This window comes from Bactrocera tryoni, chromosome 2 (genome assembly GCF_016617805.1).
Source record: "Bactrocera tryoni isolate S06 chromosome 2, CSIRO_BtryS06_freeze2, whole genome shotgun sequence".
NCBI lineage: Eukaryota > Metazoa > Arthropoda > Insecta > Diptera > Tephritidae > Bactrocera > Bactrocera tryoni.
In genome coordinates, this window is record NC_052500.1 from 63,186,574 (window position 1) to 63,201,215 (window position 14,642).

Consider the following 14,642-nt stretch of genomic DNA (forward strand, 5'->3'; position numbering starts at 1 on the left):
TAATGTTTAATTTATTAATACAACAAATGAATGACTACAACCAGACTACTTCAAACCACAGTTCGCAAATTAAACCAATTAGTCACCACATTTTAAAATCAAACTGTTGAAGTTGCTCTCAATCAAACTCGGTACTGACAGCGTTTTTAATTTATTTACTTTTTTTACAAACTTACTCTATAAAATACATGTGAGACCTTACTATACTCGTCATCTTTTTTTTTTTACATTTCATGCCGAAGTAACTCATTTTAGCTCAGTCATCTAACATGTGTACATGAAAGCCCTCGAATGACCTTAATTTCTGTGTACTCACTTAAATAGTTTGTTGGCTTTGCACAAACATTTTAAGTAGACTCTTTCATAAGTTTAATTAGCTGCGCAAAGTTCAAATGTTTTTTTTTATCATCTGACTTTGTGTCATGTTCAAGTTAACCAGACTGAAGTTGGTGAAGTAAGATGGAAACCAGTTTGACCCAGCGACGGTGTCAAAAGGGCTAACATTAAGTGATGACATAGCATGTTTTCTGTTGAGAGAAACATAAATAGTACAAGTAAAAAAGACTGTACTCCAATTTAGAGACAATTTTAAAGCTTTAGGCGGGTCCTAAATAATACGCTGATAAGATTGGCTTATAAATCTGTTAAGAAATTAACAACATTGGTTTCCTTAATTACGTTTAAACTGTAATTATTTAAAGGGTTTGAACCACCTTTTAATGAGTTTCCAGATTAACTAAGAGAGAGTTATGCAGAATCCACTAACCATTAAACAAATTAAAAAGAAATTGGGTTTCCAGTCAGTGTTCGCGAGAAAAATTCTACGACAAATTTATTCGAGTTTACGATTGCAACAACGAATATCGCATAAGATACTACACGAAACTCTTGAGAGCTTTGGATGACAGAAGCCAAGCTGACCGACTTAAAAATCATTATTTCCTTTGGCTAAAATATCAGTTTTGAACCTTGCAGGTTTCTCTCGACTTTGAACTTCGATATGGTGACATTAATTAGACAAACATCGAAGTTTGGAAAAATCTAAGAAGAATTTCGATGAAGTCTAGATATGGCAACTATAAAGCACCTGAGACTTGTCTAATTTTTCATAATTATGTTCTATCAAACTCATGTACTGTATGCCTTATCATAAACTTAATGTTTTTTTGCCTAATTCCCAACATGCTTCCTGTTTCCTGGATCTCTTGTGAGTGCGAGTTCTTTGTTAATCTCAAAATTCCCAGATATCAGTGGAACCTTATGGATCTACGAAGCGTTTTGAGCTTACCACAAATTCGTTAAGGCCATGAATATCAATCCCAGACACTTTGCTTCATTATGTTCGCGAAGATGTGTCCACCGAGATGTTTTAAGCTTAGTCTGACAAAAGCTGTACAGTTTAGAAATATCTAAATGATATCAGCTCGCCTTCCTTCATATAACATTTGCAATTTGTAACGGACAAAATATGTAGCCTCGCCTCATGTTTGCTTATTGAACAATATCCAGTGACAACACCTCCAATTGCGGTGAGATGAACCTTGCTAAGAGCGAATAGTAGCACAGGACTTTCAACTCCAATTCAGGATCTCGCAGGCACACAACTACTGATTCACAGAAAGGTTCATAGATTGAACTCTAAAGAGCAAGTGGACCGTGAATTACCAACTCGTTCTCAATCTGATGAAATTAGGATAAGGGCACTCTCTCTAACACACAGCTAAACAAGTCGGATAGCTAGATGCTGATAAAGAAAACACACGCTCTTTGACTTGTTTTACCTTTTGTTAAATGATATTGCTAACAAACCCTAAAACATTCAGAAGGCTTAGGTTCAAAGGCTAAGGAAGACCCGTTAGATCAATTGTAAAAAAAACATTTGAAGCTTTAGTGCTAAGTACTAAGAGCCAAATCTTAATCAAGCAGTGCGGTGTATACGGTTTACTTAAAAATTCTATATATTTAACTTAATCAAATCATATTACGATTACTTCGATATTGGTAGATGAGCTGCACAACCTACTAGCCGTAGAGAGGCTCGACAAAAAAAAATACAATATAATAGAGAAATACAAGTACTGCGGAGAACTTAAATTGAATATTGAATATGGTTCTAGCAAATATAGCAAATATTTTTATGCAAATACTAATTTGAATTTATCACTAAATTCTTCTTTTATTTTTCAGGGATCCCAACGATGCTTTCCGAGGTTACCGAACTGCCCGCCGTGCAATTGGGCGAGTATACGCTGCAATTTGAATTGGGCGAACCTACAGAACGTGCCAAGGAAGTGGCCCTAAAGGAGCTACGCGAAACGCCAGAAAATAAAGAAGCGGCGACTAAAGAACTAAGGCAGTTATTGGAAGGTAAGCACTCACGTTAATACTTTGTAGTTTGCCCATAATTTCTCAAAATTACTTCGCATCGTCGGGCCAAACTCTCCACTAACTTCTGGCAGCTGCTTTGTAGAATTGCGTACCATGCCTACTCGATACCAATTCAAACATCCTCAGCATTTTTGAATCTTTTATTAGCAATTCGCATCTTAACATTGCACCATAAATTTTCAATGAGCCAATTCTTCAAATTTTTAGCTGCGTGCTTTGGATCCAATCCAAAATCCAATTCACAGGCATCGATTCGAATATTTCCATAGTATTTTTGAGAATGAAATTGGTCCATACTGCCATCTATCCTTACCAATGATCCAACGCCAAATACGCTCTCCAGACAATCACCCTACCTTCGACTGCTTAATGTTTTCTGTGGTGTAACTACAATTCTATGCCTGGCACCTGGGGCGAGAGACAAATCGTTGTCCAACAGATGCAATACGATTCACCTTTGCTTCATCACTCCAAAGTACTCTTTTCTAAAATTTGTCGTCCTTTTCTAAATGTTTATTAGCAATGTTCAACCGTGCTCTTATGTTTTTTTAGGCAGCAATGTTTTTTTCGACTAATTCGTTTAAACCCCTGAGTGTCAATGAGACGTCTTCGTATAAGTCTACTGGATACGCTAAACCTAAGTTATTCATTTTAGCCATATTCTATCGGGAAGTGTTAAAAGGATCAATCATGCTTTTTCTGATGATGGCTCTATCAGCATGTTTCATTGTTTTAAGTGCTTCTTGTGCGAATGGTGTATGTGTGTGTAATGCCCAGAGCAGTATAACAGCTCAACTGGTAGTAGTTTCAGCTACGAGCTCTGACCGGAGACTTATTGCTGGTACCACGGGGAGCAGGAGCCCTTGAAGTTCGTTCCAACCTGCTCACGCGGACTGGCCTTTTGGGGAGTATCGTTGTAGTTATGGTTAAAACCTGACTGAAACTTTGTCAGCTGAATGTGGAGTTGTATTGCAACCGGGTGCCGGATCCAAAGTACGACAGTGGTTTTAGTTGGGTCTCGAGCCCCACTAATATAATTAGTGTGCCCATTCCATACTGCCAATTGGTACTAAAAAATCCTGCCATTTTCAAGATGCTGATCAACCTATTGATTTGATCCGCTGTGCTTTTGAGCGCCGTGGGGTAAGGCTGCCGTTAGCAGATACCCACATTCAGCACACTGGACGTTGTCAACAGTGACGTAGATGATGACAGGAGATATTTTGTCTTGCCCTCGTTTACTGCCACACCCATTTGCATCGCTTCCTTATTCAATCCGGAGGAAGCAAAACTAACGGCGCGGATGTTGAGCCCAATGATATCTATTTCTTCGGCGTACACGAGCAGTTGTACATTCTTATAGAAGATGGTACCTTCTCTATTCAGTTCTGTAGCTCTAATTAATTTCTCCAGCAGTAGATTGCAGTGAAGTCGCACGATAGGAAGTCGCCTTGTCTGAAACGACATATTTTCCGAAGCTGACGGAACTTTTGGTATTGCTCATCGTCATACGGCATAAAGCCAGCTCCTTTTCGTTCTGTCAAAAGCAGCTTTGAAATCGACGAAGATTTGTTTTTTTCACGAGTCCCTTTCAAGATTTGACGCATGGTGAATATCTGGTCAGTTGTTGATTTTCCAGATCTAAAGCCACACTGATAAGGTCCAATCAGTTTGTTGACGGTGGACTTTAATCTTTCACACGGTGCAGTCGATAGAACCTTATATGTGATGTTTGTGGAGGCTTATGCCATGGTAATTGGCACATATTGTGGGGTCTCCTTTTTATGGATTGGTGTGCCCTTCCGACCATATTCTACAAAGAAGCTGATGCGTGCACCTTATCAGTTCTTCGCTGCCATGTTTGAATAGCTCGGCTAGCAATCCAACGGCCCCCGCCGCTTTGTTGTCCTTCAGACGGGTAATTGCTATTCGAACTTCTACATGTTCGGGCAATGGAACGTACGTATTTTAATTATACTCTCGCAACAAAGTTGCTAAGGAGAGTATTATAGTTTTGTTCACATAAAGGTTTTTTGTAAGTCCTAAAACTAAAAGAGTCAGATATAGGGTTATATATACCAAAGTGATCAGGGTGACGAGTAGAGTTGAAATCCGGATGTCTGTCTGTCCGTCCGTCCGTGCAAGCTGTAACTTGAGTAAAAATTGAGATATCGTGATGAAACTTGGTACACGTATTTCTTGGCTCCATAAGAAGGTTAAGTTCGAAGATGGGCAAAATCGCCCCACTGCCTCGCCCACAAAATGGCGAAAACCGAAAACCTATAAAGTGTCATAACCAAGCCATAAATAAAGATATTAAAGTGAAATTTGGTACAAAGGATCGCATTAGGGAGGGTCATATTTGGACGTAATTTCTTTGGAAAAGGGGGAGTGGACCCGCCGCATACTAAGTTTTTTCTACTATAGCTATGTCAACCAAACTCTATAGAGTCGTTTCCTTGAGGCATTTCCTATACAGTTCAAAAATGGAAGAAATCGGATAATAACCACGCCCACCTCCCATACAAAGGTGATGTTGAAAATCACTAAAAGTGCGTTAACCGACTAACAAAAAACGTCAGAAACACTCAATTTTATGGAAGAAATTGCAGAAGGAAGCTGCACCCAGGCTTTTTTTAAAAATTGAAAATGGGCGTGGCCTCGCCCACTTATGGACCAAAAACCATATCTCAGGAACTACTCGACCGATTTCAATGAAATTCGGTATATAATATTTTCTTAACACCCTGATGACATGTACGATATAGGTGAAATCGGTTCACAACCACGCCTTCTTCCAATATAACGCTATTTTGAATTCCATCTGATGCCTCCTCTGTATAATATATACATACAATAGGAACCAATGATGATAGCGGAATAAAACTTTACAAAAATACGGTATTTGAAAAATATGTAAATGACGGATAATGTTAATGTTTAAAATGTTCGGTGACACCCGAACTTAGCTCTTCCTTACTTGTTTTATTTAACATTTAGGGAATTGTTTCTCTGTATATGACTGTAAATTTCAAGCATAAAATTACGTCAATAATCTTTTTAATTACCGCACAAGTTGTTAACAACTTCTAGAAAAACAATTAGAAAGCTTCAACACCATAAACACTGCCACTTGACTGTGAAATTATAAATCAATACTAAAAACAAATATTTGTCAGTTCACATTTGAACTATGAACTTCTCTGTATTTACATATGTATGTATGTGTAAATAATTTCCACAATTGTCACTAAATAGCTGAGCATTTAATTTTTTTGTTTCTAAACTTTCTACTTTTGGCATAACATAAATGGTATTTGCAAATATTGTCATAGCAATTACTGTAAAGTGACGCGTTTAGTGTTGTAATTTACAGTTGACATGCGAACGGCCATTTAACTTCCTACAAAATCAGAACTTTCAAAAATTCCCAGACAAACTGAACATTTATTTTTCTCATACACTATTTTAATAACTGCAATAAGGTTTTCAATTAAGCATGTATTTAATTAGCAATATTTTTTTAAACAGATAAAAGTACATCTGAAACACTACACATACAAGTACAGTATTACCCGCTTAATTGTACCCATAATGTAATTAAGCAAATAGAACGTAAAAAGTCTGGTTAAAAGCGATCCATTATTTTTGCAATAAACACTTTTTACCAGAAAAAATGTTTACCATAGGCAGGAACAGGTAGTAATCATTGCTGCCAGATCCGGTTTGAAAGTTGGCTGCATAAGAACCTCTTCCCAAGCTTTTGTAGTTACTGGCGAGTCACTATCAGAAAGTTTGGCCCGGCGTTACCCTGTTGGAACACAATTTTTTTTCTTTTTCGCCAAAGCTGGCCCCATTCTGATGTTTACTTTTTAGCAGTTTGGCTGTAGAGCAGCACCTCATAATAGATGATTACCTGTCGATTCCACCAAACAATTAAAACATTTCGGGTCTTCATACAGACTTGGCCACCGTTTGCGCCTCGATTAAACAGCGATTCAGAGATAGAAAATCGGTCCATACATTTCTTTTTGCTTTATTTCGTATGCCACCCATACATATAGCTTTTTAATACTTTTTGTTCAATGTTTAGCTGCGGGTCAATACATACAAACAGAGCTTACAAGACGAACGGACTCAACGATTTTCATTATTTTATCGACTTTTTTAACAATAGGCCACCTGGATTACCGGTATGGTATCGACGAAATCAAAATTTCGCGGAATTGGCTGTTACAGTATCGGGATATTCACATTTTCAGTCGCCTGGTTTGCATTTTCGTTTATTTTTTCTCGATCGCACTTACACAACGCGAGTTACAGATTACTATAGCCAGCTATTGGAAAGCTAATGGATTTATTTATTCTAGACCTTACTTTTTAAGCAAATTAAGCATTGTTAAATACCTTCAGCACAACAATTTAATGTTGTTCAATCATCGACGAATTTGAATTAAAAGGTCAATTGAATAGTAACAGGGCCTACCATAGTAAAACACATTTATGTAGTGCTATGATTTGCACTTTACTTCAAGATAGGACTTAATTTCGGCGACTACCTTTTCATTCGAAGAAAATTTCTTCCTCGCAAGCATTCTTTTGAAATCAGAAAAAGCAATTCAATCTTAGTTCATGAATTTTTGCCATCCTTTTTACTGACTTGCGATACGGTACATTATCTTGACGAAACTGTTTTTTCTTTTTCTTGAAATTCATTTTTTTTTAGATTTTTTGATGTTTTTGTGGGTCCAGCTAATGGATTTATCTTCGGTGCTCATTTCACCACGTCTAAACTTAGCATATCAACTTTGATGGTATATTTTCCTGGAGCAGTGTCCGGAAACTCGTCATAAAGCCAAGTTTCTCCTTCAACTAGTAATATTTTATCAACATACGAAATTCTTTTTATGTATTTTATTCACAAAAACAAAAGTTGTTTCTCTCAAAATGACATAATGATATATGCCTCCTTCTGGACGACCTTCGACCTCTTCAACTGATAAAATGATTAAAAAAGTGAAGGATATGGTGCTTGAAAATCGTGAAGCAAGTCACGATGTTAGAGCTCGACATCTCGACATCTCCAGTGAGTCCGTCCGGTGGATATTTTGGGTTTGAAACGCGACTCTTCCCGATAAAGCAGAATTTTTTTCAAAACGATTACCGTAAACAGGTCTCTTTGGACATGTTTAATCGTGCGAATTCTGATGCCATATTCATGGAGGGCATTATAACTGACTTGACATGCAAACAAGTCAACAATCCTCGGAATGTAGGGGAAAGAAACCAGCCGAAACCAAAAAAAAAAAAAAACACTTCATTGTCTATTGTCCTTTTTTCGATATTCGTGGTTTGGTGCGTCAGGAATTTGTTCCGGAGAGACAGACGTTTAATAAGGAGTTCTGTTCAACGAGTGAGAACAACCGTCGAAAACGACCGGAATTGTGGAAGATCCATTTATGGATTTTACAAATTCATCGCACCATCGCACCGAGCCACGCATTTAAAATAAAACACGTTATAAATACCATCGATCAACTGCCGTATTTACCACATTTGGCTACATGTGAATTTTTGTTCCCCAAACTGAAATTGCCGCTCCGTGGAACCCGTTTTCAATCGTTCGAAGAGATAGAACGAAATTCGCTGAAGGAGCTGACGGCCATTCCAAAAAGTGCTTATGGAAAGTGTTTTAAGGACTGGAAAAATTTTTGGCAAAGGTGTATTATATCCGATGGGGATTACTTTGAAGGCGACAAAATAAATATTGATGAATAATTAATTATTTTCGGTTTTATTTATAAATTCCGGATACTTTTTGAACACAATTTTATACAGGGTGGGCCATCTAACGTTTTAAATTTGAATTATCTATATTTCGACATTCGAAACGTCAAATACCATTCGGAAAGTGACAGATATTCAGTAAACAGTCTAAAATTTACGAAATGGGTCGCTATTCACTAGAAGAAAACTGGGAAATATTGAAAATTTGAAAGTTTGACCGAGGATGGTCAATTTTACCGAAAAATCATCTTTTCGGACGAGGCTCATTTCCACCTCGATGGTTACGTTAACAAGCAGAATTGTCACATTTGGGGCGCTACGTGCCATACAGCAAACGCTACACTCAATCTTTTACGCCCTTCTTCGAAAATCGCATAATCAGCAAAAGAAGTGATGTGAATTGGCCTCCCAGAAGCTGCGAGTTAACTCCGTTGGACTATTTTCTGTGAGGAGCTGTTAAAGATAAATGTTACGCCAACCATCCAGAAACAATTCAAGATCTGAAGTACGAGATTCAAGCTGCTGTAGCTGCCATAAGGCCTGAAACCATCGAGAAGGTACTCCAAAATTGGGTGGATCGGATAAGCTACTGTAAACTCAGCCGTGGTGGTCATTTGTCCAAAATTGTTTTCCACAAATAAATTTCATAAAACAACCATTTAAATAAATGTTAGACCTTTGAAAAATATCAAGCCGTTTTTTCTTTATTGACTTTTTAAATTTTAAATTTTATATGGCCCACCCGTTATATGTATCAGTTTTATCAGAAAACGGGAAATCCCTGTATTAATATAATATATATATTTAAGTACAAATAAGTTAAAAATTTTACTTTTAATTTTCTCCGCTTAAAGCAGAAACATTATTTTTTTAGAGAGTTGAAGGTCACGGTGATGAGTCGCACAGTAAAGGGTTATGATTGTAATAAAAGCTGTCGCAATTATTTTCAGCGAAAAAATATCGCATGGGAAGCAGCACATGTAAAGCGCGTACAAAAACAAATATCTACAAATGTATTAAAAATATTTCATAATAAAAAGCGGCAGGTATATTGCAACACAGCAATATAAATATGTATGTATGTATGTATATGCATGCAAGTCAGTGTCAGCGCAGTGCTGAATCAGTTTCAGAAAGTGTCATTTTTATCATCACGGTCACAGCTAGAGGCATTTTTTTTACAAACATTCCCAGATTTTCACTCGTCATCATCACTGTTGGGGCTGTCATAAAGTCATAAAATGCTTTCGTTTGTTTTGATTTTTTTGTTTTTTTTTTTCGGATACACCATTTTATGCTTGTGTATGTATATACATATGTAGTTCTGCGTTGTATAGGAAGCACCTTAACATACATACTACTTGCGTTCTCCAATGCTAAAATAAACGGAACCAAGTTACCGTTTTTTGTTAATAATCTTAATTACCCAGTAGTCAAATCGGAATGCAATTTTTTTTAGAAATAAATAATCACAACGTTTTATGCTCAAATTTATATGTTTGCTTGTATGGTATGCCTAATAAAGCATTTATTCTTTTTTTTAACTACTTCTCCTTTTAGTTGATTTTTGGTAATTAGCTTTCTTATCTCCGTTTTCTCACTCGTTTTCAAATGTTTGTTGTTCGTTAATTGATTTCATGCGTTTAGCACTAAAGGCAGTTGTTTATTGTTTACAAATAATAAATAATAAGTTAGGTTAGGCTAGCGATGCGATGAAGAACCCAATGTTTATGTACCATAGGACTTAAATACAATTTGAAAGCTAAAACATGTTCAGATTTACTTGTACCTAATGATAATTAAACTAAACTAAACTCGGCTATAACGGCAATAAAGAAGAAGCATGCTAAGTTTAAAATCTCTCAGAAGTGCAGAATGAACTAAAATAAATTTGTCTATTATTGCACACTGTTATATTTTTGATAAACTCTGCTTCATATTGAAACCATTTTATATTTAACAATTTTCATGGGTCCTTAACATTTTTCACTTATTTTGCACTAGTTAACTTTTTTGGTTGGGTGGCAACGCTGTTTGAAACAGGTAAAACCGTTAATTTCGGCTGCAACAAAGTTTCACAGGTGGAATTTTAATAACATACATTATTTTAAAAAAATCTTTTATTCTGATTTAGAAAAATTTGTTTAGATTTTAGCTATAAGCTGTAGTGATCGAACTGAACAATCTTTTCTGAGTTTGTGGCTATGCCTTAGATAATAATCTCTGCGAAATTTCTTGAAGATACCTCGTGAAATGAAAAACTTTTCCATTCAAGCACTTGATTCCGATCGTTCAGTTTGTATGGCAGCTATATGTTATGATTGTCCAATATGGGCAGTTCCGACAAATAAGCAGCTTCTTGGCGAGAAAAGAACGTCTGTAAAATTTCAGAGCAATATCTTAGAAACTGAGAGACTAATTCGTGTATATATAGGCAAACTGACGGATGGACTTATCTCGTCACGTTGATCATTTGTATATACATACTTACATACTACTGTGCCCAAAAAATAAGGTGACATTGTATTCATTTTGAAAATTCTTTATTTATTCTTCCACATCAATTTCATCCCCTTCAAAGTAATCCCCTCCCAGATGCAAGGCTCTTATGCCAACGAATTTTCCAATCTTCGAAACACTGGTTGTAGTCACTTTCCGGGATGGCCTTCAGTTCCGTCTTCGCTGCGGCTTGAATCTCCTCTATCGTATAAAAACGGTGTCCCCGGAGCGGCCTTTTGAGCTTGGTGAACAGCCAGAAGTCGCTCGGCGCCAGATCAAGTGAATACGGTGGTTGCGGAACGATATGGGTTGAGTTTTTGGCGAAATGATCACGAATTACGAGGGCAGTATGGGATGGTGCATTATCGTGGTGTAAAAACCAATTTCCACAATTCCGGCCTTTTTAGGCGGATATCGTTACGACGTCGTTAAACGACGCATAACGTTCAAATAATATTCCTTGTTGACTGTTTGACCGGTTGAAAGGAAATCATAATGCACAACACCACGATAATCGAAGAAAACAGTCAACATGACCTTGATTTTTGAGCGACTTTGGCGTTTAAATGCGTTTCAAGACACCCTGGTAGTCGGAAAGCATCGTTTCACACACTTCAACGCGACGTCTTTTTTCCAAAAAATTCAATGTTTTCGGTACCAGTCGAGATTTGACGCGCTTGAGGCCCAAAACATCCTTCAAAATGGTATTGGCTGAGCCTTTCGATATGCCAACTTCATCAGCAAGGTCTCTAATTGTTAATCGACGGTTTTTCAACACCAAATCTTTGATTTGTTGAACGTGAGCTTCGTCGGTTGAGGTTGATGGTCGCCCTGGACGCTTTTCGTCTTCGACACGTTCACGGCCGGCTTGGAACTCACTATACCACTTGTAAACATTTTTTTTAGACATAGCCTCATCACCAAAGGCTTTCTGCACCATCCTCAACGTATCCGCAGCAGAAAATTGATTCCGTAAACAAAATTTAATGCAAATTCTTTGCTCAACAAATTTCGACATCGCAAAAAACGAAAAACTCACTTTTAGCAGCTCACAAAACGACACGTATCTCAAACACTAAAGAATATTTTGACATGTAATTTGACATAAATGTGACTGACAGTACTCCGCTTCTTCTTCTTAATTGGCGTAGACACCGCTTACGCGATTATAGCCGAGTTAACAACAGCGCGCCAGTCGTTTCTTCTTTTCGCTACGTGGCGCCAATTGGAGATCCCAAGCGGAGCCAGGTTCTTCTCCGACTGGTCCTTCCAACCGAGTGGAGGTCTTCCTCTTCCTCTGCTTCCCCCGGCGGGTAGTACGTAGAATACTCTCAGAGCTGGAGTGTTATCATCCATTCGAACGATCCATGACCTAGCCAGCTTAATCTCTTAATTCGCTGAACTACGCCCATGTCGTCGTATATCTCGTACAGCTCATACATCGTTCCATCGACTGCGGTATTCGTCGTTGGCAATGCGCAAAAGACCATACATTTTCTGCAGAAACTTTTTCTCGAAAACTCCTAACGTCGTCATCGTCTGCACCATATAGCAGAAGGGGGATGATGAGTGACTTGTAGAATTTGGTCTTTGTTCGACGAGAGAGAACTTTACTTCTCAATTGCCTACTCAGTCCGATGTACATAGCACCTGTTGGCGAGTGGACGCTGTTTTTGGTGTTAATGCCGGTTCCATGAAAAAAAATTATCTACGATTTCGAAGTTATGACTATTAACAGTGACGTTGGAGCCACGTCGCAAATGCGACGTCTGTTTGTTTGGTGACAGGAGATATTTCGTTTTGCCTTCATTCACTACCATATCCATTTGCTTCGCTTCTTTTTCTTTGTCCAACGCGGTTGTTATAGCCGATGATATCGATGTCATCGGCATACGCCAACAGTTGTACACTCTTAAAGAAGATTGTACCTTCTCTATTCAGATCTGCAGCTTAAATTATTGTCTCCAACAGTAGATTAAAGAAGTCGCACGATAAGGAGTCGACTTGTCTGAAACCTTATTTGGTATCGAACGGCTCGGAGAGGTTCTTCTCGGTCCTGACGGAACTTTACCGGTACCGCTCAACGTCAGTTTACACAGCCGTATTAGTTTTGCTAGGATACCAAATTCAGACATAGACATTTCTCATGAAATTTGGTATGGAAAGGAAAATGAACCGATCAAGGAAATGCAACAAACTCAGAAGAATTTTTTTTATATTAGAATATAGCTACCATACAAACTGAACGATCAAAATCAATATAAAGATCTTCAGAAAAATATTTCTTTTTCAACAAATAACCATAATTCGACTTATAGAGTTATCAACTCTTCTTCCCTTGCAGCCCAGACAGACTTGCTTTACCCAAAGGACAATGATGAATGGCTAGTGCGATTCTTGCGGCCCTGCAAATACTATCCGGAAAGTGCGCGTGATTTGGTAAGGAAAACTTGAAAAAATATCAATAAGAGTATTCAGAAGATTTTCAACAGAAATAACAATTGTTGCATTGAAAGTAAGTTTAATATAAAAGCACGTAATCGAGCACACTAATGATTAGTTATGCGAAACAGAAATATAATTCCAGTGTAATCAGCCAGCCCGGCCACATACAACTTGACTAACAACTTGAATTCGTGAATTTAATATTATTTTTAATTACATACACTTCCATGGCACCCGCTCATTATGTAATTATTTTCAGATTAAACGTTACTACGCCTTCAAGCAGAAGCACGCCAACGTCTATGACGGCCTTACGCCGAGCAAAGAGGCGAACATTTTCGAGCACAACATACTCACAGTTTTTCCGAATCGCGATCAATGCGGTCGGCGTATCTTGTTACTCGAGCTGGGCAGTAAGTACAACTATTTATTATTGTTGTTGGATCCGGTTAGTAAATATGTATGTAAATATTCCATTTTCTATTGCCGCAGAACGCTGGAAGCACAAGCAAGTCACACTCGATGAGGTCTTCAAGGGCGCTGTACTATTCCTCGAGGCGGCCATGTTGGAGCCGGAGACACAAATTTGTGGCGCTATTGTGATATTCGATATGGACGGTTTGAGCTTGCAACAGACCTGGCAATTTACGCCGCCCTTCGCCAAGCGCATAGTCGATTGGCTGCAAGATTCTGTGCCGCTGCGTGTCAAGGCCATACATATTGTGAACCAGCCGAAGATTTTCAACGTTGTCTTTGCGCTCTTCAAGCCATTCTTGCGTGAGAAACTGCGTTCGCGTATCTATTTCCACGGCAATGATCGCGATTCGCTGCACAAACACATCTCGCCGAAATGCTTGCCAGCCACGTATGGTGGCGATTTGGAGTTGAAACGCGTCGACGGCAGTCAGTGGTATGAATTGCTGTTGTTGTGCGATAAGGAGTATGTGGCGATAAACTCGTATGGCTATAAAAAGAAGTAAGCTGCTGTGGGAGTTTGGGGTTAATGGCGCGGTAGCGCAAGCTTCGGGTAGTGAAAAAGTGTGTATAACTTCTGCTATGTTGCCAATTTTCTGAAATTATTGTCGAACAAAAATATACCACAAAAGCACTGCGTGCAATAAAAAAAAAACAAATTTTTACAAATAAATGTCTACAAATTTCCAAATTGCTTAAGTGATAATAATTATAAATTTTCAAATAGCTATAAGTTAAGTGTATTTAAGCTGTGGATCAGACATTTTCAAAAACGTATAAATACAAACTGTCAGGCAACACAAAAATCAGTCAGACAGCTCAAAATCTAAAAGAAAAAATTTACAAAAACATTTTCGTACTTAAACACTTATATGCATAACTACAAAATTTATTAGTTTAACCAAATTTTTAGGAAATATTTTTGGTATTCACTTTACAAAAATACTTTTATTTTGTATAAATTGTTTATTAATTTAGAAAAAACTTTATTTTAGGGCTAACAGGTATAGTTTTAGTGTTTTTTTCTTTAGCTGCATTTGTAAAGTGAA

General features: G+C 37.7%; 1 protein-coding gene across 6 annotated transcripts in view; it reads left to right on the forward strand.

Annotated features, from left to right (window-relative positions):
• The window catches only part of LOC120767851 (alpha-tocopherol transfer protein-like), a 64,485-nt gene extending 50,053 nt beyond the window's left edge, over positions 1 to 14,432 (forward strand). For all 6 annotated transcript variants that reach the window (XM_040094156.1, XM_040094151.1, XM_040094155.1 and 3 more), the window contains 4 exons: positions 2,188 to 2,367; positions 13,019 to 13,113; positions 13,379 to 13,532; positions 13,612 to 14,432. In XM_040094156.1, coding sequence (XP_039950090.1) covers positions 2,199 to 2,367; positions 13,019 to 13,113; positions 13,379 to 13,532; positions 13,612 to 14,099 — 906 coding nt within the window. In that variant the 5' untranslated portion in view covers positions 2,188 to 2,198 and the 3' untranslated portion in view covers positions 14,100 to 14,432. The remainder of the gene's footprint in view (positions 1 to 2,187; positions 2,368 to 13,018; positions 13,114 to 13,378; positions 13,533 to 13,611) is intronic.
• Positions 14,433 to 14,642: the final 210 nt, after the last annotated feature.